The following is a 26886-nucleotide window of genomic DNA, read 5'->3' as shown; positions in this document are numbered from 1 at the left end:
ACCTATCTAGGAATATCATTACAAATATTGGCTGGAAGCTAACACCTTTGACTCTAGCCAGCTAAAGATAGGGTTGTTTATTTGGTCGTTTTGCTGGGTTCTAAGAAGAAATGCAGAAAGGGCAGTTATGAAGAACACTGGCCGAGTCTTTTGTAAGAACTTATTCCATAGGTTTGAAAACTGTTCATCACTTTCCAAAAAAGAAAACCCAAGTGGACAAAAGCCTATGCAAAGATTTTCAGTCTTATTCGTAATCAGGGAAGAAAGAGCAGGTTAAACTGACAATGAGATGCCATTTCATAGCCATCAGACTGGCAAAAATTTTAAAGTCTGACAGTGCCAAGTATCTGAGGGTGGGGAGCAATGGGAACTCGTGTACAGTGGCAGGGGTGTAAACTAGAGATTTTGCAATTGGAGCCGAGCTGTAGCTCCCCTCTACCACAGGGAAACTCCCGTACCTGTGCAGCAGGAAACGCACCAGGAATGTTCGCTGCGCCATCGTGCGTAGATGCCCGGCGGCTGGAGAATGGGGACCTAAATTGCGCTATCTTTACATAATATTACATAGTACATAGTAGTTAAAAGGAGTGAAATAGAGCTATGTGTAGTAATAACAGGGACAAATCTCAGAAATATAATGCTGAACATTAAAAGCTGGCTTCAGATTGATACATTCGACATTGTATCATTTATACAAAGGTTAGACCTGTAATACAGTACTCCAGTTTGTGGATTTAAACTTATGTTGTAAAAGTATGGGAATAATAAATCCTGATTTCAGGATAGTGGTTACTCTAGCCTAACAAGGAAGGAGAGAAGGAAATGGAATCAGGGTGTGATACTCAGGGAGCCTTAGCCATATCTATACTGTTGTGTTGCATAAAAAATAAGATCTGGCCTGTAACTCCAGCACTTTGGGAGCCCGAGGTGGGAGGTTCACTTGAGGCCAGGAGTTTGAGACCAACCTGGGCAACACGGCAAGATCCCATGTCTACAAAAAATAAATTTTTAAGAGAGCGTGGCTTAATGTTAGAATTTGACAAAGCTAGGTGGTGGACATATGAGTATTTATAATATATTCTCTATAATTTTGGGCATGTTTACAACATTTCATGATAGTTTTTTTTTTTTTTTTTAAATCATCTCTGGGGCAGACCTCACTGTCAAAGCCAGAGAATACTTGCTTCCTGTGTCCTGGGAGTAGGAGGGGATGATCCGGGGAGGGGACCTAGAAGTCACCTTCCATTATCAACCCTCCTCCTTCTACCCTCTGCTTTCCAGGGGCCAGACTTTCAGCAGAGAAGAGGGAAAAGGTAGCGTGAGAGCTCTTTATAATTCCTGGTTGGTAAGAGGCAAGCAAAAGCGAGGTTAGAGATAGCACCTCGGAAGTTAACGCTGGTCTGATGCATCTCAGAGGCCACTGGAGGTTTCTCTCTGGCTTGTGGCATAAGCAGGACTAGCCTTTCACCTCAGAATGCCTCATGGTTCCCTCTGATAAGGTGGGGAAAGCCATTTTCTACCCTCTCTTGTCTTACAGATTGGAATGAGAGTAGATGATAACTTGTCTATCAAATGTACAAGTTTCTTAAAGAGCTTCAAAAAAAAAAAATCCAAACTGCCTCGAATTGCCTGTCTTCCTCTCTTGACCGTTCGACGTTCGCCAGGGTCCAACCTTCTGTCACAAATCCTTTCACTGTTCAGGAGGGAGTCACCACTCAATTTTAGGAAGACATGTAGCTTATGCCTGGGTGTGGCACATTATGATATGAGACAGCTGCTTGTCCCTAAAACAGAAAAAATAATTTCCAGGCTTCCTAACCATTTTGGGGGTAACTATGCAGATCACCCCTCCTGGGCTTTCGTTTGGTCATCGTCATCAAAACACCACCCCCACCCCCTTCTCAGCAGGTCCGTACAGATGACTTACTGGGGGTCAGGGCTGTTTTAAGCCTTAAACTCATTAGCCCTCAGAGACCCTACCAGAAGAGTCGATTATTGCCCTGTTTTATGATGGAGACTGAGGCACGGGCAGCTTAGGTCAGAGTCTCACAGCTGGTCATCGGCAGGGCCAGGATTTGAACCCCAGCAGTCTGGTTCCAGGGTCCACCCCCTTGCCCAGTGCGCTGTCTCCTGCGGAGTACAGGAGGGGCCCACTTTCATAAACAGCTGGGTCAGAAGCACCTACACTGCATCCGGCAGTAGTAGATGCTCAATAAGTGGTTGCTTTAATGAGGTGAGCTCCCAGCTCTTGGGTGACCTGACGTTGTGTGATTCATTCTGTCTGCTTTGCAGGGGTCAGCCTGGGAGTGGTGGGGAAGGAGGGCTCCCAGCTGAGCTGGAGGATTGTTCACGGCCAAGTAACAAATCCAGCCAGTCAGAGTCATGCCTTTTATTTTTAAACACACGCATACCTCCTCGGTACGGCGAGGCAGGGTTGTGTGCTGTGTGCTCTGGTTTCGGATCCAGATAGTTTAGGGAGGGACCAAGGTGGGGTTGAGGGCTGCGGTCGTAGTCGCCGGAGAGGGATGCGTTCCGCCAGCTCAGGCCGTGGCCCGCTCTGATGGGGTCACGCACATCCTTGCTCAGGCTGAACTTCCCTTGGCCCTTTGGCACTGTGGCCAGCTGGCCTGTCAGACAGGGAGGATGGCATCCAACAGGCAGCTGCTCGGCTGGAGCCAGATGACTCTCCATGAGCCCTGGCCCAGCCCTGGCCCTGTGTTTTCTCTCCGATTGTGAAGGTGGCGGGAGCCTCAGACCAGAGCAGGCGGCCACCCCAGGATAGAGTAACAGAAGGATGGGGGAGGAGGGCGTGTCCTTCAGCCTGCAGAAGCTGCTGCCTTTCGCCCACCTTCCTGCTCTTGCCGAGACAGTGACTCAGGCCCAGACCACTCCCCGGGGAGCCAGGATTTCAGCCACTATCAACTGCCGCCTACCCTTTGCTCAGCCCTCCTTCATTCTCACCTCCCTCACCTCCCTCCCCCCCCAAAACTGTGGATCTCTCGCCCAGCTCGAGATATCAGAAAGATACGGGGCAGGGTGGACTGAATCATTTCAGGGTTCCTTCCACCCCCAGCCGGGCCTAGGCTCACTCACACTCAGTGGAAACAAATGCTGGAGGCCAAGGGGAAGACCAAGGAAGCACATTCAGCCTCTTTCCACTCTTCTTTGTCATGGACTTGGAGGACTCTCCAAACAAGGCAGGGACCGAGTGGGGTGACCGGGGATCCCCACCCAACTGCCATCTGGGCCTGCCTCTTATCTCTGCCTCTGCAGTAGAGGGGGTGAGGAAACAAAAGATTGAGAAACCGAGCAAACTGAAAATGCAAAAGAGCTGTTTTTGTAAATAGACATTACACAAGAGCAGGAGTTTTTTTGGAAAGGTTTTACTGAGACAGACAGAATTAGCCAACTGGCATCATGCTGCTAATAGAGATATTTACTGTTCGAAAAAGTATATTTGTAGCTTTGGAGAACATCCTGTTGACTTTTCTTTATTGTGAAAGAAAATAGAATCTTCCCCCCCCCCTTTCCCTCCGTACACACAGAACTTTTTTTCTTCTTTGAGGTGGGGCACGTTGGGGGTTGGGGAAGGGGAGGATTGAGAGAAATGTTTTCTCCATTTGTTGCCGAGACCAAAATACCCCTTCTCCTGCCCTCTGCTGCTCATATTTGTGGAATGGCAAGCAGAACCGAGCTGGGACTCCTACTCCAGAGGCAGACAGCTCAGAGTCCTCTTGATTTCTTCCAGAGCATAGAGCTTCTCTGGGGAGCAGGCCCCGTCTCCTCTCTGGACCTCTGCCGACCCCCCGATGCCAAGGGGAGAGGCTGAGGCCAGGGGGAAGAGGAAAGAGGAGGAAGGAGAGTCCTGAAGCCCAGTGAGCCTCCTGCCCTGGGGGACTGCCGGCCCAGGGCAGCTCTCAGAGAGGCTGCGGTGCTGTGCTCCCGAAAGCAGCTATGTCTCCTGAGGAGGTCCTGCGTGCCCACGGGCCAAGAACCGGGGCTGAAACCAGTTTCCAAGGAAGAAGAGGCCGGAGAGCCTGCCCGAGTGCCGTTGTGCTATGCTTTCCCCTCCCGGCCGCCATCCACCTCTTCCTGCGAGAATGCCCTCCTGTTTCGGTGGCAGAGACAATCGCATCTTTCCATCAAGGCACCTGCCCCACTTTCTGCCTGTTTCTCTGGCAGAGCAGGATCACATCTGCCATCTAGCAGCCTCGGAGTAAACCCAGGAGACCCCTCTCCTTTTCCCCTGACCCGTACTCTGGTAACTTCACCAGGCTTTACTTCTGAGGCCAAAGGCCCTCTCCATTTTCTCTGTCTCTGCTGGATGTACTGTCCCTAGACCCCAGCTGGCTGGTGATACCCTTTTTAGGTTCTGTTTGGGTCATATAAGGATTTGGGAGCCCAAAGACAATGATACTACCTCTCTTTGTTCTTCATAGAGCCTTATCTAAGGGTAGCTTTCTTCAGGAAGCTTAAACTACAGTGTAGTATTTTACAGGGCCCTTGGGGCAGCACATTTATTTTACTCATTCATCCAGTGCTTGCTATTAATAGGTGCGTAACACTAGACTATAAGCTCCATGAGATCATAGAATGAGTCTGTCTTATTCATCCTGATATCCCTAGCATGTAGCATGGTGCTTGGAACAGAGGTGGCCCTTAATAAATATTTGCTGAATATTCATTCAATAAAAGTTGAAAATAGCACTGTGCCTAGTACAGTGCTTGCAGGAGTTGCAAAGAAGCATAACATTCAGTCACTGCCCTTGAGATGCTATGTGTCATAATCCGAAAGCAAGGCACACACACATCAAAGTTAATTAACCTGTACCCTTTACCAAGCAGAGTTTACTTGGTAATGAAAGGACAGCTCAGTGTTAGGAAATGTATTTGCACCGCTCATCACAATGATAGGCCGTAGGAGAACAAACTGGTCATCTATGCCTGCTGAAAAGTCATTAGTAGAATTCAAAAATCTAATCCTTGTATCTTTTAGTAAACTAGGAGCAGAAAGGTATTTTCTTACTATTAGGAGGCTTCCTGGCTCCCGAAATCAGCAGCTTGCTCCCTTCGTATTTAAGAGTGAAAGATCAGACTCAAAGCATACTTACCAAAGTCGGAACATTTTTTTCCTATAATTTCTAACTAATACAGTAACACAAGACAAGAAATAGGTATAAATATTGGGAAAGAAAAGTGAAATTTTATTATTTTCAAACAAGACTGTCTTCCTAGAAAACCTAATTAGTTTCTTTTGTTCCTGCTTGAATTTCTTGGGCTGTATAGGTTAAATATGTAGGTGTGGTGTCTGGTTTCAGGGAAAATGTACTAATACCAGGAATATAAAATGAAAAAAAGAATCCCATTTACAGCATAACCAAAAATATCAAATTCCATGGAACGCACCTAGTACATATACATACAGGGCTAAAAATTCCCGAAATGCACACACCTAAGACACATGTAGGGCTAAAAAGTTCACATGTAAGTGTTACTTTGGGATCTTAACATTTATAAATGTAGAGAACCTAAGTGAAAAAAACTCTTCAGACCAGGGGACATAAAAAGAATTGAATGAAAGAAAAATATTATGGATCTGAATGAGCAAACCTAATACTTACAAAGATGTAGGTTCTTCAAAAACTTAATCTATAAATATAATTCATTTCCAGTAATATCCTTATGAGGTTTCTTGGCAGGGAGAAGGCACACAGATGATTTTGAATAATTTATCTTGAATAATAAAAAATGAAAATAACCAAAGGAGTCTCAGATATGACACCAAAAGCATGAACAACAAAGGAAAAACTAGGTAAATTGGACTTCATCAAAATGTACACCTTTTGAGCTTCAAAGGACCCCATTAAGAAAGTGAAAAACCAACCATGGATGAGAGAAAATATTTATCTGATCAGGGGCTTGTACCCAGAATATACAAAGAACTCTTACAACTCAACGATAAAAAAGACAGCCCAATTTTAGAATAAGCGAAGGATTTGAGTAGATGTTTCTCCAAAGATATACAAATGACAAAAAAATATATGAAGAGATGCTCACCATCATTAGTCATTAGGTGCAAATCAAAGCCACAATGAAATACTACCTCATACCCACTAGGATGGCTAAAATCAAAAAGATGGACAATATTGGCAAGGATATAGAGAAATCGAAACCCTCATACACTGCTGGTGGGAATGTAAAATGGTGCAGCCACTTTGGAAAACAGTCTGGTCTGGCAGATCCTTGGAAGGTTAAACATAGAGTGACCATATGACCTAGCATTTTTGCTCCTAGATGTATACCCAAGAGAAACAAAAACATGCCCATGCAAAATCTTGCATGTAGATGTTCATAGCAGCATTCATAAATAATGAAAAAGGGGAAACAACCCGAATTGTTCATAAGCTGATGAGTGGATAGACAAAATGTGGTATATCCATACACTGGAATAATATTCAGTGACTTAAAAAAAATGGAGTACTGATACATGCTACAATATGGATGACCTTTGAAAACATTTTGATAAATGAAAGAAGCCAACACAAAAGGCCACATAGTATATAATTCCATTCATGCAAAATGTCCAGAAAAGGCAAATCCATAGAGACAAGGTAGAGTAATGGTTGTCAGGGGTTGGAAGGAAAGGAGTTACTTGCTAATAGTATGTGGTTACTTTTTGGTGTGATGAAAATCTGAAATTAGTAGTGATTTTTGCTCAATTCTAAGAATATGCTAAAAACCCCAAATTTGTACATTTTTAAAGTACATTGTACATTAAAAGGGTGAATGTTGTGTATGTGAATTATCTCTCAATCAAGCTGTTATTTCAAATCAAGCCAGATTCTGAGTAAAGATGGCAAATTGAATACATCTAATTTATCTCGCTCACAAATCCCACAAAAAGCACAATAAAATGAATTTTTATAAAGACATAAATCCACAAGGTCAGGGAAAGTTAGAAGAGACACCCACAAAATTTGGGAATTGGAGTGCAGTTACATGAGGTAACTGACTTAGTAGTTCCAAGAAAGCCAAATTCTAAACTGGCATTTGGGAAAACCAAGAGCCATCCCACCTCATGTCACGGAATCTCAAAGTCATTGGTACAGAGTACCTCTAGAAGCCCCTCTAGAAGTTGGGAGCTGAGATCAGTATTGGTTGAAAGCTCTTTATGAGTAAGTCTAGAGCCCCAACCTCTCCCCAACTCCATTTCCCTGGGAGACTGTCCCTGCCCCACCCTAGCAGAAGAATGAAGAGTCCCCCACTCCTGTTTCCCCCTCCAAAGGGTTCTGTACTGGGGGACACAGAGGTGGATTCACTGCAAGGAGCTAACGAAGCTTCAGCTTTAGAGCCCCCGACTTGCGTGGACCTTGTTCAAGGCCCTGGAAGGAGCGAGCTGTAGCCATGATATGGGCCTGTGTTTTGTAAACTGAGAACGAAGTATTTATACTGCAATTAGTTAAGAAAACCTCTTGTCTTCCTTTCCTCCTCTTTCTTCTTCATCCTACCCCTCTTATCAGGCACCTTTGGGGTAGCCTAGCCCTTTTTTGGGATGGGACTAGCAGGTTGAGTTGGGAGTATACTGTTTTAACTGAAATTTGTGAAGACATTTTTGGAAATTTTTTAACAAAACAAGAAATTATAGACGCCTGAGTTGGAAATATGTGAAGGATACCTTTTTGGTCATCTTTAAATTTAGCTAAAAACTAAGGGGAAAATTGGATAAATAATGGAACACAAAAGTGTTAAAGGTGAGCAGTTAAACTGGTGGAAATCATTCTGAAATCAAGCAAGGTATAACAGAATGTTTCAGATTGTACCAAAGCTAGTGATCCAGTAAGAGAATGAGAACAGTTTTAAATAGGAGTCATGATTGTTTGGTAATCCAGTTAATGAAGAGGAGGAGCAAATCATATAAACACATTGATAAAACATAGAGATTTCTGGTAAATTTAACATGAAAGACCTAATGAAAATAACAGAACTTATGATATGCCCTCCTACAAGGACGTTAATGACAAACTGGTTGCTGTCATTAATTCAAAGAGCATTTAAAATTAGTCACTATACAAGAAATCTTGAAATGTGCCCTGAAACCTTACAGTTTATTTGTGGAAGAAACATGAAATTTTCCTAAGTCTTATAAAATTTATACTTATATATTACCAATAAGCTGAACAAAGGCTTTTCTAAACTGTCAGTAGTAGAAAGCAAATTTCAATCAACCATACTGGAGGAAAGACGGAATTATCTTTCTTTTCATTCTAAGAAAATGATGCTACCAATTCTGTGTCACATGAAGAGGCAATCAAAGACTATGCAGCCAAAAAATGTAGGAAAAAAAGAGGTGTGTTAGGCAGATGATTAATAAAAATATTAGGTTATTCTTGATTTTCTGATGTTTATGTCATTTGTCAGCTTTTGAAACTTGTCATTTGTTATGCTCTTTTCTCTGCCTCAGTATTCACTTTCATGCCTATTTTTATATTTGTAATTTTATATTCTTTTTCTTTAAAGGGGCCTGCACAGTTGTATAAGCTTCAGGCCCATAAAACCCAGACCTACCTCTGAGAAGGCATCAGGCACAGTTGAGGGTAGAACCACCATAGTGAAATCAGGATGAAGTGAATGTATGCAAATGGAGCACCAAAACACACCACTTCCTCTCCCCCTGACACTCACAGGTGCACATGCACACACACACACACACACTCTCTCTCTCTCTCTCTTGCACACACACGCTCACACACACTCTCTAGATCTCTTCCACTTGCTGAGCTCCCGGAACACTGAGCTGGGCCTTTTTGCCCAAAGCAGGAGAATGGAAGAATCTTCTCTAGGGAATTTTACCTGCTTAGGAGAAAAGATAAAAGGATACTGACATCAGGGAGTTCCCCACAAAACTCTTTAGCCAAATCACCCTGTGCAATAGACAAACTTGATCCACGTGCTCAGAGCTTATAGTCAGCGTTTTTTGTCTCCCTGGCATATATGTGAATAGGTTGCCAAGAATTACCATTCATCCAAGGAAAGCATTAGTGTGAAAAATAAAGACTAAACAAAAAGAGCAACTTGGAGGGAAACTGAGACTATAAAGGAAGAACTTTTTTTTAAAGCTGTCATTAAGATCCTCAGAGAGATAAGGCATCTGTGAAATAAAAACAGGATACTTTTTTTTTTTTAAAAGACATCCTGAAAATTAAAAAGAGCTCTTGGAAATTGTCTGATAGTAGGAATGAAAAAACAGAAATTGAAAGACCAGCCAAGGAGGGTCAAGCATCAAAATTATACCAATTTCAGAAGTAAGCAACAGAAAATGGAGGAGAAGAAATCAACAACGATGTTTTTTTTTTTTTTTTTAAATCCCAGAACTAAAGATTATAAATTGCCAAGGTGAACAGTCCTGTGACCCAGCACTATGGATGAAAATAGACCCACAAAGCACATCATTGTGAAGTTTTACAACACTGGGACAAACATATGATCCTATAAGATTGCATAAAGAAAGTAAAAAAAAAAAAAAATAGGTCACATACAAAGAATAGGAATCACTGGCTTCAGACTTCACCACAACAGCAGTATTGGGAAGTTAGAAGACAGAGAAGCAATGCTTTGGGAATTCTGGAAGAAATTATGTCCAGCCTATAATTCTACACCCAGCCAAACTAGCCTGTGGGTACAATAAAAAGTTTTTAGTATATGCAGAGTCTCAAAAATGATCTCCCACGTGCTTTGTTTCTACCAAAGTAAAGAGTAAACCAGTAAAGAGGAGGACCAGGAGGAAATCATGGGAGAGAAGTCAAAAGAATCCCAGTGAGGATGGTGAAGGGAGAGCAGAGGATGACAGCAGCACACCCCCACCCCGGGTAGCAGGCAGCCAGTCCAGATTGGAGGAGGCCAGCAGCGCCAGTGCAGAGTGCTTCAAGAAGATGCAAATGAGAGAATACGTGATATGAATGACTGTATTGAGAGTAGAGACCACAGATTGAATTAGGGATAAGTACATAGATAATTAAACAAGTGAAAGAAAAGTGACCATTATCAATTTTAGGGAAAGTAAAAAAAAATAGGCAGTGTGTTATTAACTGTATTGCTACATACCCCACAACTTAATGGCTTGAAACAACAATAAACAGTTTCTGTTGGTCGGGAATTTGGAAGTGGCTTAGCTGGGGGTTTGGTTTGGAAACTGTCATGAAGTTGTGATTCAGCACATCATCTGGAACTGCAGTCTTCTGAAGCTGTGACAGGCTGAACAACCTCCTGGCCACCAGATGCAGGATGGAAAGTAAATCACAATATCCTCATAATAGTTTACTTAATATTAACCAAACCAAGTTATAGTCTAACTATATTGAGAAGAAGGGGAGTTGTAAGTGTATCTGTGGAGAATGGATGAGCACCCGATAGTGTTTTTGTTCTATTAGTTAAATCCTCATGTTCCAGAGTAAAAAGTCAATAGCTAGTGCCTAAAAACCTAACAGTCAATAATAGGTAGCAATAGAAACATTTTTCTTTAGATGTGCCAAGGGAAATGCCAAAAAACAGCTGAGTTTGAAAGTGGTTATCTCTGGCAAATGAGACTGAGCGGGCCTAGGAACTAATGTTTTACTTAATAAATCGTGTTGCCTTATTGAACTATGCATATGTATAACTTTGATAAAAGTAGAATTTAGATGAATAAAATGAAGTCATAAAAGTAATAAAGTAAATATAGGTGAATAGTTGTAAGTCGTCGGTACAGAGAGAGCCGGTCTTTCTCAGTGTGACGCCAGAAGAAGAAATCACAAAGGAAAAGATGGATCAGGTATATTTGACCTCATACTAATCAGAAGCTTCTGTACGTTATACACGAATGTATAAATGTGAAAGGCAAACACTAAGCCAGGAAAAAATCCTGATATACAAGCCAAAGGGCAGGTGCTGTAGTGTAAACTGTTCCAATCTTTCAAAGAACATTAGCTATTTCAATCTGTCTCTAGGGCAGTTTGGCAAAATGTATCAAAGCCTTGAAGGTGTATATATCCTTTGACCCAGTAATTCCAATTGTGAGACTTCATCCTGTGTGACTGATCTTTGGTGTGGGTGAAGATTTAGCTGTTAGATTTAGCTATTAGGCTTTTTGTTTTTAACAGAAAAAAATCGAAACAGTTGAAATGACCAACAATAAATGATATGGGTTACAGAAATAAAACTAGTGGTACATTTTCATTGTCTACCTCTACCACTAGTTTTATTTCTGTAGCTCTTAAAAATCAGAATGATGAGAAATGACAATTGGCATGTAAAAACGTTCATGGGGCCAGGTGTGGTGGTTCATGCCTTTAATCCCAACACTTTGGAAGTCTGAGGCAGGAGGATTGCTTGAGGCCAGAAATTCGAGACCAGCTTGGGCAACATAGTGAGACTCCATCTCTACAAAAAATTAAAAATAATCAGCCAGTCATAGTGGTGCGCATGCCTATAGTCCCAGCTACTCAGGAGGCTGAGGCAGGAGGATTGCTTGAGCCCAGGAGTTGGAGGTTACAGTGAGCTATGATCGTGCCACTGCACTCTAGCCTGAGTGACAGAGCAAGACCCTGTCTCTAAAAAACAAATGAATAAATGAATTCATGATATGTATTTCCTTTACTTTTAAAAGTTATTAAATATTAAGAAACACACATGTACACACTGTGATTCAGGGCATTATTGTTTATTTTTTCATTTGGGTTTTTTTTTGTGTGTGTGTGTGTGTGTGTGTGTTTATGTTTTGCCCTTTGTGTTTTTCCATGTCTTCCAAGTTTTTAACACTGATCAGGTGCTATTTTTGTAGTCAAGAAAAAAAACAAGGAGTTTTTTTGGTTTATTTGAGAAAAATATGGAAAGTGCAAAGAAGAAAACAGTAATCATATTCTCAGCACCCAGAATTAACCACTACTAACATTTGGCATGTTTGCTTCAGTTGTTTGTCTTTCTGCAGATTTTAAAAATATGATTAACAACACCAAAACATTAACCCTGGTCATCTATTAGATAGGAGACATGGATGGGGGAGTGGGTTTCCCCCTTTTTTTCCTCCCTCCCTCTTTCTGTATTTCTCAAGTTTTCTCTGATAGCATGTTTTTACTTTTATAACTTTTTAAAAAGTTACTTTTTCTGATGAGCATATTTTACTTTTTAAGGGGATAAACTGTAATTATCTGTAAAATATTTTTAAATGCCAAATAAGTCTTAGATGTTTTAGAAGAAGGTAAGTGAGGTTTTAGACTTGAGAGCAGCTTTGCTCAGGCCAGGGGGAGAGAGGACATTCCATGTGGGTGGGGTGCCATGTGGGCCAGTTGCCCCTGGTAGTCCAAGTTGTCCTGATGACAGGCATTCAGAAACATCCCAGTTTGGGATAGGAAATTATAAGGAGTCTAGATTTGGGGGATTAGCATCCACTTAGCTGAATCAGGGTAGTTGTATTGGGTGAATGGGAAAAAAGATTAAAAGGAAGGTTGAGACCATATCACAGAGGCTCGTTGAATGCTGAATTCCTCCGTGGATTCTAGGGCTGGGGCAGCAAATGTACAAGACGAGCCTGGAGCATCTCGTAGTGCCAGAAAGTAAGGAAGTGCTGGACAACACACACACTGATGTGGGTATGTCAAAAGGACGTCAGAGCCAACCGAAAGAGTTGTCAGTGGCCAAGCTAGAATAGTTTGAGTATCAAAATCAAGTAGTATTAGACCATAACCCACAATGTAAGATGAGGATCTGTGCATCCATAGTGATAAGTGAATATATAAAGTAATAAATAGGGCTCTGCACATTGGCTTTCTCCCAAAGGGTGCAGTATGGAAAGGGGGGATGGGTAGCAACTTCATAGTGGAGGAAGCTGAGACAGACTGCTCCAGCCTGTGATCAGGGTACCCGTCAACAGGGATAAGTCATGTCGATTTCATGGACCTTCGATGTGATGTGAGGACGATGGCTCTTCAGCTCCATCATCTTCCTCCCCAAAATGCCTAACTCCAGTCTAGGCAGGAGAAGAACATCAGGCAAATGCCACTTGGGGGGCATTCTAGAAAATGCCTACCCAGCACTCCTTAAAACTGTCAAGGTCACCAAAAACAAGGAAAGTTTGAGAAACTATCACAGCCCAGAGGAGCCTAAGGAGACATAGTAGCTAAATGCGATGTAACCGGGGTGGGATCTTGGAGCTGAAAGGAGGACACCAGGGAAATCTAAGGGAATCTGAATATAGTCTTGAATAGTTCAGTGTTGGTTGATTGTGACAAATGGACCGTGCTAATATCAGAAGGAGAAACTGAGTGTGGGGGACGTGGGAATTATATACTTCCTTCACAATTTTTCTATAAATCCAACCTTAAAAAGCTTATTTAAAAAAAAAAAAGGTGTTCTTCTAACCGGAAGAGAGAGGGCTTTTGAGCAGGTGAGTTGAAAAATCATCAGAATAGTATGATAAAGTTATATATGATCGTCAGGAGCTGTGATGGAAATACAAAGAGAGACTCGGTTCGGTCTACATAGTAATATAACCTCTCACTTGTGCCAGAGCACCCGGTTCAGCACAAGCGCTCTCCCGTTTAATATTCAATCCTTTAAAGAATGACAGGGCCCTTCTAACTCCATAGTACTGTAAAACCAGGCATTTCGATCAAATACATGGAACAAACGCACGTGAGAAGAGCGTTGAGCTGTGAGTAGCAGGGAGGAAACCGGGCCAGCAGCCAGGAGTGCCGATTGTCCCTGGTCCTCTTGTGAACTGGCAGAACGACCCTGGGCAAGTCACTGGACCTCCCCAGATCTGCTTCCTCGTCTACAAAATGAGAGGGTTGAACTGGAAAAAAAATTTCTATGGTAACTTACAGTTCTAAAAATACAGTGATTCTAAATTAAGATTTAGAGAGAGGCTGTGGCACCACAAATAATGGAATGTAAGTTCCTAATCTCTCGGTCCCTAGTGTGCGGTACTAGACTCCAAGGAGCATTTTGAAGACCACGTAGAATTCTCATCCTACTCCCCATATTCTTGGAATGGAGATTCAGTTTAGAATTCCCGTTTTAGATGAGCAGAAGGGATCATGTAGTCCAAGTCTTTTGTTTCACAGTTTAAGAAACTGGGCTCCAGAGATTGTGATTTGTTTAAATCACAAAACTAGTCAGAGGCAGAGACCAGGTTTTCTGAGATCTGGTCTAGAGCTTTTTCCACTGCAGCATCTTCCCACGGAGCACGAGCAGTGTTTTTGCAATGCCACCAGGACCTCATTTGCACCATCTCCAAAACGGTCCTCGAGGACAATTGTTCACTGTCCAAAACCATTTTATGTGTCAGCTCCAATCCGTGATCGTGGGCAGAGTGACCCGGGGCTTGGGGAGAAGACTCATTTCCCCTTGAACCTATCCTCTTTAGGTCTGAGAAAGGGAAATAGCAATTTCACTTTTTCTTTCCTTCTCGTTTCCATACCTTGCCTCATTCCCCTCTGGCAATCACATAGCCAGGGACGATTTGTTTGTAGAAGCTACGTGAATCTGCCAGCCCCCAAAGGGTTAACACTCCCAAATTATGGGACTGCGTGAACAATAAACAGGATGTCCTCCAGAAATTAAATTTAAACCACTGTGACTCAGGCTGGCCCATCCCCTCAACCGGATCGTTGTCTGGGGTTATTATCGGTGGTTAATTATACTGTTGAGTTTAACAACAGTATTGGTCAGTTTGGGCCGAATGGAAGCAGGTTCAGGGAGAAGCGGGCGTGGAGGAAAGTGGATCGGGTGCAGCATGGGGGCGGGAGGTTTGAATTGAAGAGCTTCTGCCTGGCTTAGCCAAAAGGCAAGGAGAGAGGTGGGAGCCGGCTGAGTGAGCACCCTCCTCCCCAGCCGACCCCAGGGCTTCTTGACTCTCTCCCTGCCGGGGCGCGGGGAGCCTGCCCTTTCTGGAGCCGTTGGGATGAGCTCTGGTGGCTGTCTAGCCTGGCCACAGCTCTCAGAATCAGAGAACCAGAGAATAGTCAATGCCTTGAGGAAGCTTCTGAATTACCTAGTTTGATGCACTCCCTTTACAGAGCAGGAAGTGAAGTCCTGGTGCCGTTGTCACCTTCCAGAGGGCAGCCTGCTCAGTGGTTTCCCTTGTATTGTGCCCACCTGTCTTCCGTTTCAAAGTGGGGAGTCTGAGGTGCAGGGCTTCAGAGCAAGTTCAAGGCAGACTCAGGCTTCATTTCAGATTCTTCCGCAAGTTAGCCGCTTTTAGATTTTGTCAGTTTTCCCAGGGAAATAGCCCACACTGGCCAGTCATTAATGTCCCTATAATTTGTCTTCCCTCCCCAGCCTCCATCCTCCCAAGAAGCTCTGCAGATCCAGCTTGTCCCTCTACAGGGAAGTAGTGAAACTCCTAATATAGACCATAAGTGATTTTTGTGGTGTTTTTATAAAGGCGTGTTTTCAAAGATGATAGCTATTGCCGTGAGTCTGTAATTTCTGACTTTGCAGCCCCTCAAGACACAGGTTTATACTGATTGTGATTTGCATGGTGTCTCCTCTTTTCTGCCCTCGCGTTTTCAGTGTATTTAAAGGACAGGCTGTTAGCAGGAGAGGTGCTCTGGGGCAGAGGGTGGTGCCCAAGAACCTGCGTGTGACGCTGTTGATGGGAGGTTCTCTCTCCTAAAACCAAGCCGGGGTGTGATGTTCCTACGCCTGCCAGGGCAGGGGGTCCAAGTTCAAGAGCGAGCCACTGCCAGTCTTCCTCACCCTCCTGGAGGAAAGTGGCCTATACCATGTTGACTGTTTCAGCCACATCCCTCCCCATTTCTCACAATATCCTTCTTTGTCTCTTTCTCTTATAGGATTCCTTTTAAGATTACACAGCCCAAGAAACAGATTGTTCCCAAAACAGTGAGTACCCCAATTGTTTTGCTGTGAGATTCAGCTCTATGTCACGTGGCCTTTGCACAGCACCAGAGCTTTGACTCAACACATCTTGGGGCTGGGAAGACAGAAGCACAACCTGGGCCTTATTCCCACTCGTGGAGGTCTGTATCCTCGTGTAGAATGGGGTTTGGCGGAGCCCCCTCTCCAAGGGACGTTTTCCCCCGAGGTCAGCCTGGTCCCTTCCTCATCTCTGGGCAGGTGGAAGAGGTGGGTTGCAGAGGCGGGAGGAAGGCACTGCTTCTGAGTGGGTCCACCTCTAGGAGCTGGCCTGGAGGTCTACACCTTTTCCTAAGAGGGCCCCTAAACAGAGACCCCCCCCCCCACCAAAGACACAGCCCAGGCCCTTACTTCTGGCATCTCAATTGCAGAAAAGACCAGGAAGCTTTTCCAGGTGGTCCGGGTCCACTTCTCTCCACTCCTGATGCTTTCTTGGCAGTGATCCAGAGTCCCTCAGCAGGAGAGGATGACTAAATCCCACCACTGCCTTTTAAGCCCCCAGTTTTTATCCCTATTTGATCTCCAGGATGGGAGAGGAAGAGAATCATAGACTTTTAGAAAGTTAGAGGTCATCTGGTCCACCCTCCTGATTTTTCCTGATGAAGACAGCAAGCTCCATGGAAAGGGTTGTAGTGACTTTCTGCAGTTCTAAAAGCCCCATACTGGCAGAGCTGGAATTAGAACTCAGGCTTAAGGCCAGGCGCGGTGGCTCACGCCTGTAATCCTAGCAGGGAGGCTGAGGCAGGATTGCTTGAGGCCAGGAGTTTGAGGTTGTAGTGAACTGTGATGATGCCACTGCACTCTAGCCAGGGTGACAGCACAAGACTCTGTTTCGGGGGGGTGGGGGGGGCGGTGGAACAACTCAGGTTTGAGCCTATGGTCAGTACTCATTCCATTGTTCTGTGCTGCCTCAGGCTATGACGACCTCCTGGGATTTGGGAGGTCTAGGAATTTGGGAGGTCTAGGACGGAACAGCCTCTTCAGCCCCCTCGCCCACAAAGCTCAGTGAGTTGGTTTCAAGATGGGGGACCATGACTATAGAGCCTCTAGTGTGACAACTCCAGAAAGTCCATGCAGTGGAGGCCCTTGTGTCTGTCATACCAGCCCCTGACAGTTCTCCTTGTCTCACTAACTCCTTCCCCCCTTGGCTCAGCTCTCAGAGAGAACTGTAGGAAAGATACTGCTTCAGTTTGGCGGGAAGTTCAGCACACACCTGACCAACGTCTCCATCCTTGGGAGCTCCCAAGTTAGGTCACTTGAAAGGAAATGGGCCCGAGTTAAAAGAGCCCTCCCTGCTTCCTGCAAAGGCAGGTTGCCGACAGACTCGGAGTTTACCTCCCATGCAGCGGCCGACCATCTGTGGAAGCTGTCAGCTGAAGCCCAAAGAATCTGGGCGTGCGAGCGTTGGGTCTGGCCGGCTACAGGAAGTGGGAAGGTGTGGCTCTGGGTCTCCAGAGTTTAATCCATGGCAGATCTGCAAGGGAAATGGTTTTGAGAAGGGTCTTTTATTCCCAACACTCACTGCAAAAAAAAAAAAAAAACCAAGCAAACAAGAAGCAAAAAACCGTCCCAACACCCCAACCCTTATAGAAATAGCCTTTGTTCTCCATGGAAAAGTATAGGCTAGAATGTACTTTCTAGCTTCTTTGCCAGAGTTTGTTAACGGAAAGATGTCTGGGTCCTTTAATGTGAGGGGTGGCAAGGACTCCAGAGGGAAGGACAGATGCAGCGTGGCGTCCCTCTTCCCTTCCTTGCCTCTGTCTCCTTTGAGAGGGAATCGTGGCCCTCTGATTTATGGCATTGACTCCCCCAGACAGACTAGTTGTTGGGTAGCAGTTAAGAAGTCAGGGCTGGGAGGCTGGCAGCCTGGATTCCCATCCCAGGCCTGCCACAGGCTGTCTGTGACCTGGGGCCAGCTCCTCCGCTTCTCGGAGACTCAGTTCTCTCATCTGTAAAGTGAAGATGATGATGGTGCCTGTGTGGCACTCCACACAGTGTCTGGCACACAACCCCTCAGTGAATACTAATGCCTTACAGGAAGGTGGTTGATTTGACTCTCTTTATAAACTGTCCCAAGCAGCTCGGTTCCCCAGTGCAGTGACATTGCAGGCTGGGCCTTTGGTCCCCCACAGGGAATCAAAGCTCAGAGTAGAGTGACTTGCTCCCTTGGCGCAGACCCCCACGCCCCACAGGCACTGAAGCAAATGTAGCGAGCCCCTGCCTCTCCTCGCTCACTCTCCCCCCTGCCGCTCCCCGGCCCCCAGAACAGGCCTGGGCTGTGCAGTTGTCTCAGCATCTCTGGCAGCTGCCCCTGCACGGCGATGACGCACGCTGTTGTTCTTGCCCAGGCACTTTCGGGGAGGGGAGCAGATGTGGCTCCCGGGTTATTGGAAGTCGTGGCGCCCCTGTCATGGGAAGAAATGCTCATGTTATCTTCAGGGAGTTTCAGGAGGTTTTTGGCTCAAGGCACCCAACTGTCAGGCACAAAGAAAGCATTGTCTCTGTGCCCTTGCTGTTCCCCTGTGCCCAGGTACGCAAATTCCATTACTGCGGAGGCCTTGGCTGGCGTGTCGTATTCTCTGCAGGGGCTGACCACCGGAACTGAGCCGGAAGAGCAAAAGCTCTCCCCTCCCGATCCTGACCTCTGCCTAGTCCCCTCTCGCTCCCCAGGTCCCATGAAGTGGGGGAGCATCTGTGTGTGGAGAAGCGGCTGCCCCTCCCTGTGTAACCTGGGAGGGTCTCGTGCACACGGGAAGCATATTCCTAGCTGGGTAGGTGCTCTGTGAAGTCAGGGCCAAAAAGAGTCTGGCCACACAGCCTTTCCACTGGAGAAGGGTTTCCACTTGCCAAGTGACAGGGCCCTCGGCCTCATTGATCGTCCTTAATCATGTCAGGGCATAGGCAAGGGCAGCCACTTTCCACCAACGGGCAGCCGTGAAGGAGGGCTTCCCGGAATGCTAAGGTCTGGGCTCCGATCAGTCGCACCCAGTCCTGGGATCGGAGCCCCAGCCCTTCCCTTCACCGTGAGTGTAAGTTTGTTGGGGGGGGGCCTCAGCCTGTTCGTTCATTTAGCAAATACCAAGTTCCTGCTCCATGCCAGGGCCTGGCCCAGACACCGTGGATAGAGCACTGAATAGCGCAGCGTTGGAGGACGAACGCAGGGCACAGCCTCGGGTGGTCGTCTAGCGCTTGGTTCTCCCTGCGCTGACCTCGCCAGCCTGGCCCGGCCCGTCCTGATCCCTGGCGGTCCGTGCACATGTGTTGAACTTGCCTTGCTGACTGGGCTCCAGCTGTCTTTCTGGCAAAGGCATCAAGCATTCAGAGATATTCAGATCTTTTCCGTTTGGCTCTTTTCCTCAGTATGCATATACCTCGGAATGAGACTCCAGTGTGTCCCTTTAGTCCCTGAGCCATCATCTGGGGCTGGAATTCTGGCAGTGTTCCCCTTGCGTCTTTCCCCAGGAGGAGAGAGATCTCTGGCCAGTGGGCTATAGAAGCCACGCTGGCTGCTGGAAACAGGGGAGGTGAAAGGTTCATAAACTCCTCTTAGATTGTCCCGTGGCCTTAAGCAGCAGCAAGTAAAACAGAAGGATGGAGCTCCTACCGCTGACATGCTTGTCAGCTTCCGCCATGAGACTTCGAGTTTCTCATCAACCAGAATGATCCAGCAGAGTTGGAAACCTGAAGTCCCTCCCTGTGCAAGCCCAAGCAGTCCCCAGCCAGGGAGGCCAGGTGTTCCTGACGTCCCACACACGTCAGCACACGTGGGGGATTGCAGGTGCCGGGACGGGCAGCCGCGGCTGCAGCTCTGGGGCTCCGCAAAGGCTAGCGCCTCCCCTCCCCCAAGGGCACCTACTGTGTGTTCTGTGCCTCTGGGAGAGCTTGATTCTGGCCAGGAAATGCTTCGTTTTAATTTCATCTTTCTGGAAAGAAATACTTTTAACATGTAAACACACTGCTCAGCTGTCACGTCCCATGTGGTAAGAGGCGCTGTGTCCAGTGATGGGAGTTAGTGCACTGTTGCGGCCCCCAGGCACGGCACCCTGTGCTTAGCCAAAATCCCGGTTTCCCAGCTGGCAGTTTCCCATGTGCTTGGGGCTGCCCCTCCTCTTGGCTAAAGGAGTTACAGTCCCTGCCAGGCATGGTGCCTCACGCCTGTAGTCCTGGCAATTGGGGAGGCTGAGGTGGGAGGATCGTTTGAGGCCAGGAGTTCGAGACCAGCCTGGGCAACATAGCAAGACCCCATCTTTGCAATTAAAAAAGGAAGAAAGGGTTTACAGGCCAGCTGCAGGTTCGTACTACTCTGGTCCTCCCAGCACCTCCATGAGCAGGAGAAGAATGAGGAATCGAACATTTGGTGAGCGCAGCCGTAGGCCAGGCACCTTGCTGTGTGCGCCGTGTACACTCCTGCTTTAAACGTCAAGCCACCAAGGTTGACATTATCCTCATTTCCTTGTAGGCCACTTGAAGTTTACACAGAGTATGACTAAATGAAATTATCCCATTTTACTAGGAAAGAAAGTGAGGCTCTGAAGTGTTAGTTGCTGTTTTTAAGGCTCCACAGTGAGTATCAGAGTCCACCTCTTACTGTCTCTGCTTGTCCTCCGTGGCCCTGCTGGGGAGAGGACCAGACCGAAGTGCACTCCGTGAAGGGCCCAGGCAGGGCTCCCCCTGCAGTCACACCAGAGCCTTGTCATTCCTCCAGCTAAGACTTTGGTTCCAAACTGCAAATCCCCAGGGGTAGGTAACACTTTAAACTTCGATCAAGAGCATGTGCTTTAGTGGGAGTGAATCTGGAATGTTTTCCTTAAGATGAGCTTTTGCTGGATCCTGGACTCCGTTAGCCTCTCAGACGTCATTTGCTCCACATCTCAGCCCCGTGAGGGGCCGTTATTGACACCCCAGTTTGTAGATAGGGAAGTTGGGGCACTAGAGAAAGTGCTGGACTTTCCTCATCTTCCCCGCAAGTGGCGGCGCTGGCTCAGGGCTCACGCCCGCTCAGGTTCAGTGTTGCTGGCGCCGGGGAGTTTGACCACGAGTCATGAACGTAGAGAGGCTCGCCTGAGTGAGCAGTGACAGCGTTTGTGTTCGGTACGTCCCAGCTCACAGGGCGCGTGTGCGCCATCTCCCCTGCCCACGGGTGGGCCGACAGGTGGGCCCTGTGAGCAAAGCCAGGCCGAGAGGGGAGGTGACCTGCTCTGGTCTCTTCCTCTGTGCCCTGCTGCTCCCCACCCCCGGGTGGGATTTGGTCACACTGGGAGCACCTTGACTGCCCCCAGGGCGGGGCGAGAGGGGGGCGAGAGGAGGGCGCACCTCTTAGTGCCTGGCTCCCGCGGTGGCAGAGCAGAGCCACAACCCGCTGCTGCCTGCCTGGCCTGCCCACCTGGGAGGGGAGTCTTTCTCCCTAAATCAAACAGCTCATTAATTTGGGACTACAGGGATACTGTCATTAATGATCTGCTGGTGCTTGTGTGAACTGGACGGTGTTGTTTCTGCAGACCCGGGGGAGGGTGTGGACAGAATGGCGGGAGGCCGGGAGACATTTTCCACCATGTTGTCATTGCTCCGGTGATTGAGTTATCTCTTTCTTGCAGGTGGAGAGAGACTTTGAGAGGGAGTATGGAAAACTCCAGCAGTGAGTGTCAAACCCCAGGAGGAGGAATCGAGAGGTGGGGACGGGCAGGAGCCTCATGCCAGGTCTCACCTCCCGAGGCCTCGTCTCCTCACCGCCCTTCGTGGGCTGCGTTGTTGCCCGTTAGTGCCCTGGGGGCTGAGGGCAGCGGCTTCACCAGCTGCCAGCCGCTCTCCCCAGCAGGTGGCCGTGCGAGAGTCGTTAACTTGTAGCCTTTGGGTGCGTGGCCTCGTGCAGAGTGTGTAGTGGCACCTCAGTCGGCGGGGACAGTCCCCGTGGAGCAGGGCCCCTGCTCCTCCCCGGCAGGCGTCCCGGAGTAGTCACTCGGGCCACTTCAGGGGGAGGGGGAGGAAGGGGCCCCGAAGCAGCCGGTGAGGCCGGTGCCCAGGCCCGTCCCTGCCTTGCAGGCTGGAGGAGCAGACCCGGAGGCTGCAGAAAGACATGAAGAAGAGCACGGACGCCGACCTGGGTAGGTGGCGCTCCGCCTCGTTCGGGCTCGGGCAGAGAGGGGCACCCTTCCCCTCAGCCGCTCTTAGGGCTAACTCTGCAGTCGCCACTCAGAGATGCCCAGCCACTGTCCCCAAGAAGTGGCCTGAGGTTGGTCCTCACTGAGCAGATCCTCTTCCCACAGAGCCGCACTGCCCCACGCTGGCTGGGGGTGCTGGGGCTCGGGGCGGACAGTGCCACCGCCAGCAGGAGCTTCTAGTCACAGATGCCTCCACTTCCCCAGAGTCTGGGCCACCAACTCAGGCTGTCAGAGAGCAAAGGCAGCACATTCCCTGTGGAAATGAGTCCCTGGCCCGGTGGGACTGGTTTTCCAGTGGTGACAGGAGCTAAAGCTGATGTGTGTTTAAGGAAGAGCGTGGGTTAAAGTGCAGGACCAGAAACAGGACAGGTCATTCTGTCGTTACGAAGGGCACTGAAGAGTCCCTGGTGAGGAGGAGCTGGCAGCTGCCAGTGGCCTCGGGGAGGTGTCTTGGCTGAAGAGTTCTTGTGTGAAACGAGAGGGAGCTGGTCCCAGGAGCCCAGAGACTAAGGGACACCGGCCGTGTGCCAGGGAGCCAGCGGCCGGGAGTGATGGAGAACCGCTCCTGAGCTTCCTCCCACAAGGCCTTGGCTGAAATATAAACACACACCTTCCTAGAAAGGGCTGATAAGGAGAGGAAAACGGTCCCTGGGAGCAGCAGCCACCACCGCGGCACGGGTGAGAGCTGCCTGCCTGTGCAGGGACTGCTGGCCCCTTGTGGCCTAGATTGTCATCATGCCAGTGCTAACCCTGAGGACGGGGGCTGGTCTGAACATGACCTGCCCCTCGCTCCTGGCCCCTGGCCTCTCCAAACTATGTGTGTCACAAGCCAAAGGCTGGATTAGGGAGTTTGTTATTGTTTGCTTTGTAGTTATTTCAGGTCTAAGTTACTTGGGCTGCGTTTTTCTTTCTCATTCCCCACTGCCTGCCCGGTCAGGAGCCGCTGTGACCTATTAGTCCCTTCCCGCTCCTCCAGCCGGCAGTGCCAGGGCATAGACGAAGCGACAGTGTGTTGTGTTCAGAGCCAGTTACTTTGGAACCAAGTAGAGCATCGGGGGTCTGTGACCGGGCGTGTGTGGCTATGGAAAGCTTAGTTTTCCAGCAGAGAAACCAGGGTTAAGTGGGTGACCCTAGGGGCTGGGATTACTGGCCGCTCTCAGAAGCGGATGTGGGCAGAGAAAGCTCGTCTGCAAGAGCCGTGTCCTGGCTGGTTTCGAGGCCGGACGGAGACTGACAGCCACACTGAACTCACACGGTGGGGACATCTGAGTCGCTGGCGGGCTTGCTACAAGGGACACCTTGGGCCTCAGCCTGGCTCTGATGCTTTAGGCCAGGCAAGGCCTGAAAATGTGTCTCCAGTGAGTTCCCAGGTGCAGCTGAGGCAGCGGGGCCCACTTTGGGAACCACTGGTCCAGACAGCGGAGAGGGATCGAATGATACCTTTCCCGATCTTGGAGTCTCCTGAGCTCCCTGGACAAGATCGAAAATCCCCAGCTGTTGTTCTAAAAAAGATTATCTTTTTTTTTTTTTTTTCCCCTGAAAATCGTATTACTTTCAGAGTGATCAGTCTCTGTTGGATCTTTGAATCTTATATTCTAGACTCCAAAGACCCAAGCGGGGCAAGACCCTCGCTTTCTCCAAGGTCCAAAGACCCCAGCCTCCCATATTGTGCCAGCTGACCGTGCCCCTGCCCCCAGTCCCTGCAGGGCAGAACGAGGGGCATGGGTTGGCACAGGGGACCACTGGTCCGGAGGAGCATGGGGGCCTGGTGTTCTTGGCATCACTGGCCCCGGCTCTGCACACCTGACACGAGGGCGTCACCGGGCGGGGATTCCAGACCCCGGTCTGCCCAGGGGCTGGTGGCTTGAGCAGACTCGGGTCCTTGACTTCCTGCGGTTCCAGCAAACACGAAGGGCTTTAGGGAAGAAAAGTGGAAGTGAGAAGGAAGTCTTCTCCCCTGTCCTTTGACTTTTTTTGGGTTTTCCTCAAATATGAAAAAAAAAGAAAAAAGATGACATTTTTCAGAAACGTTTCCAGTTTTATACAGATTTTTGTTGTCTTTTAATTATGCTGTCTGTGATCGTTTCGTAATCAAGTCAAGTTACACATAATGTTTGTTCCTAAACCTACAAAGTCACTTCACAGAATTTTAAAAGTGTTTTTTCCTCCATTGCTTCAGCATTTCTGGAAAGTTTACGTTTCCAGCCTTCTCCCACATTTTGCCCTTTCGCTGGGTGACTGTGGCACTCTCCCAGCTTCGAGAGAAACCCAGGATGGGCTCTGGGCAGGCGAGTCATCCACTCGGAGACATTTTGCTGGCTGTGGGGGGAGCCCAGGGAGACGGGGCCCCTCTGGGCTTCCACTTCTCCTCCGTCACACGGAGAGGCAGAGCTGGGGCCAGGTGTCCTCCCATGGAGTGGCAAGGGAGGGTCCCATCTGTCGTGAACTGGGAGGTAGACCTTACGTCATTGATTCTAAGACACCTTTTCACATTTAAAATCTCTGAAAGCAAAGTTACTGTAACACTTCAGAGTGTGTCCTGGTCCTATTGTCAGCATGTTTTCCTCTCTTAGCATTTACACAGTAATGGTGTGTCTTACACGATTGATAACATCTTAAATTCAGTCACACACAAATCGTAAAAAATGCATTCAAAAAAGTGTCTTCTCCCCTGAGACTCACCCAGACATGCTCTGAAACTGGTGCAGACAGCCCTGGGCCAGCAAGGCCCTTCTCTGGGGCCTCTTCTGCCCCTCTAGAATTTTGGCACTCTAGCCCAGGCAACAGAGTGAGACTCTGTCTCAAAAAGAATAAAATAAAATAAATGCATATTCTTGGGTTCCAGATTTATTGAATTAGAATCTAGGGGACCAGAAATATGTATTTTATAGCTTCCAACCCAGGTCATCCTATTATAACCCAGAGTTTGGTTCAAAAGCATTCCCCAGGGCAGTGTTAGGTGGTCAGGAATGAACAGTAAACAACAGGGATCAGTATCTCATGGTTTGGTGGCACTTTGTCGTTTTGATAGCCGGGGCCATGGGAAGGGGTCACTGGGGTACAGCCCCTGGGCCGTGGGGGCACCAGGTCCTGAAGAAAAGACCATGAACCCCACCCCGTCATCGGCTCACTGAGCTCTGGCTTCTTACAGCCATGTCCAAGTCTGCCGTGAAGATCTCCTTGGACTTACTCTCCAATCCCCTCTGTGAGCAAGACCAGGACTTTTTGAACATGGTGACAGCCCTGGACACGGCCATGAAGCGGATGGATGCCTTCAACCAGGAGAAGGTGACTAGATGTTAGTCTCTGGTGGCCAAGCACCTCTTCCTCTCCCCCATCTCTGTGTCTGGTGGTGGCCTTAGTGGGCTCGGGCTGCTTCTGGGGCGCGCTCAGCCCTGGCCCGCGGGCCGTAAGCCCATGCCCAGCTCTTTCCGGACGGCTCCGCTTCAGCGAGGCCTGCTCCACGAGTGTCCCCTCAGTCACGTCACTCTCGGTGAGGCCTGAGAGAGACTCAAGGCAGCTCTGCTCACCCAGAGCCCTGAGCCTTTGGTAGCTGCCCACCCACCCCACACAGTGACAGGGCAGACAGCGCTGACAGGACAAGGACGGTGCTCCTGTCAGTCCCCAAGCTTCCTGGCTGCCATCTCTGCCTCACTCCAGCTGTGGTCAGGGGTGGCCTGTCTTGCCTGTCCTCCCAGCCCCTTCCTGCCCCGGGTCTTGGGGGGACCCTTGACAGCTATCTCTCTTCTGAGGAACTTGGAGTTCCCCCCCCTTTCAGGGAGAGTCTGACTTGCTCCCCCTTCCAGGTTTAATGTCACTGGGTCTCTCTTTTGACAGGTGAACCAGATCCAGAAGACTGTGATTGAGCCCTTAAAAAAGTGAGTAAAGGTCATCCCGAAACCTCAGGCCTCAGGGCCCTTACGGGAAAGGCAGATCTGCCGCCTGGGACTGAGCGGCACTGAGCAGCCAGTCCCCATGCTCCCCTGGGGGCTGACAGGAAACTCGGTGGGGACCCAGCTCTGCCATCTGTGGCCTAAGGGCTGATGCTCCTGGCAGCTCTGGAGCACCTGAGATGGCCCAGACACGCTCGGTGACAGCAGGGAACTTCCCGTTCTTCCCGCTGCTCTGGTGGCCGTTTTACCGTCTTCCCCTCGCTCCTGAGAGGGCGGCGGGGCCAGGGCTTGCCGGGTTGAGCGAGCAGAGATCTTGGCCAGCCCTGATCTTGGCCAGCCCTCGGCGGACATGAGCAAGGCCTTTCATCTCACCCTGCCGGATAGGGAGTGCAGCTGCCTGCGGCGCCCGGCTTTGGAAATGTGGGGGTGGCCGCCTGGGGTGGGGGGGTGGCGGTGGGGGTGGCGGCCGGCCAGGTCCTGCCTGGGAAGGTCCCCTAGCTTGTGACCCCTGGGGGTCAGGAATGCTGCTGCGAAGCGCATCTCCCGTCAGGCGGGCCCTGGGCAGGGATCAGACGGGCTATTCCCCGAGTCCCCGGGGTGGGGCGAGCAGGCCGCAGCCTTGCCTTGAAGCTCTGCAGTCGCTTCATCTTCTTCCCGGCCTCTCCCAAGCAGGCGCCGACCTAGAAAGGCCCCGCCGCGGCAGCTGCACTGTATTACCTCTTCCGCGGTGGTCCCTGGCCGCTGCCGCGCCAGGCCCGGTAATGAGCCTTTGCTTAATGACCATCAGGCCTGGCTCGGGCCGGAGCGGGATGAAGAGCGGTGTGAGCCTCCGGCCCCTGGTGTTTGGGGTTGGTGCCATCCATTCCCTGCCCAGGCCCCAGGTGTGGGATGAAGAAAAAGCCCTGCTAACCCCAGCGACTTTCTCA

At 48.6% G+C, this 26886-nt stretch overlaps 1 protein-coding gene across 2 annotated transcripts in view; it reads left to right on the top strand.

The window, feature by feature from the left end:
- Window positions 1-26886, top strand: part of BIN3 (bridging integrator 3) — a 40319-nt gene that overhangs the window by 5757 nt on the left and 7676 nt on the right. The window contains exons 2-6 of one of the 2 annotated variants that reach the window (XM_045535661.1): window positions 15828-15876; window positions 21504-21544; window positions 21949-22010; window positions 25219-25355; window positions 25905-25945. In XM_045535661.1, the coding sequence (XP_045391617.1) occupies window positions 15828-15876; window positions 21504-21544; window positions 21949-22010; window positions 25219-25355; window positions 25905-25945 (330 nt within the window). Of the gene's footprint in view, window positions 1-15827; window positions 15877-21503; window positions 21579-21948; window positions 22011-25218; window positions 25356-25904; window positions 25946-26886 lie in introns of those variants that run through there. The other variant, XM_045535662.1, reaches the window with a different exon arrangement.

The sequence above is a fragment of the Lemur catta genome, chromosome 22 (assembly GCF_020740605.2).
Source record: "Lemur catta isolate mLemCat1 chromosome 22, mLemCat1.pri, whole genome shotgun sequence".
Taxonomy (NCBI): Eukaryota; Metazoa; Chordata; class Mammalia; order Primates; family Lemuridae; genus Lemur; species Lemur catta.
Note: the sequence above shows the minus strand (reverse complement) of the source record. Positions and strands in the feature narration are given on the sequence as shown.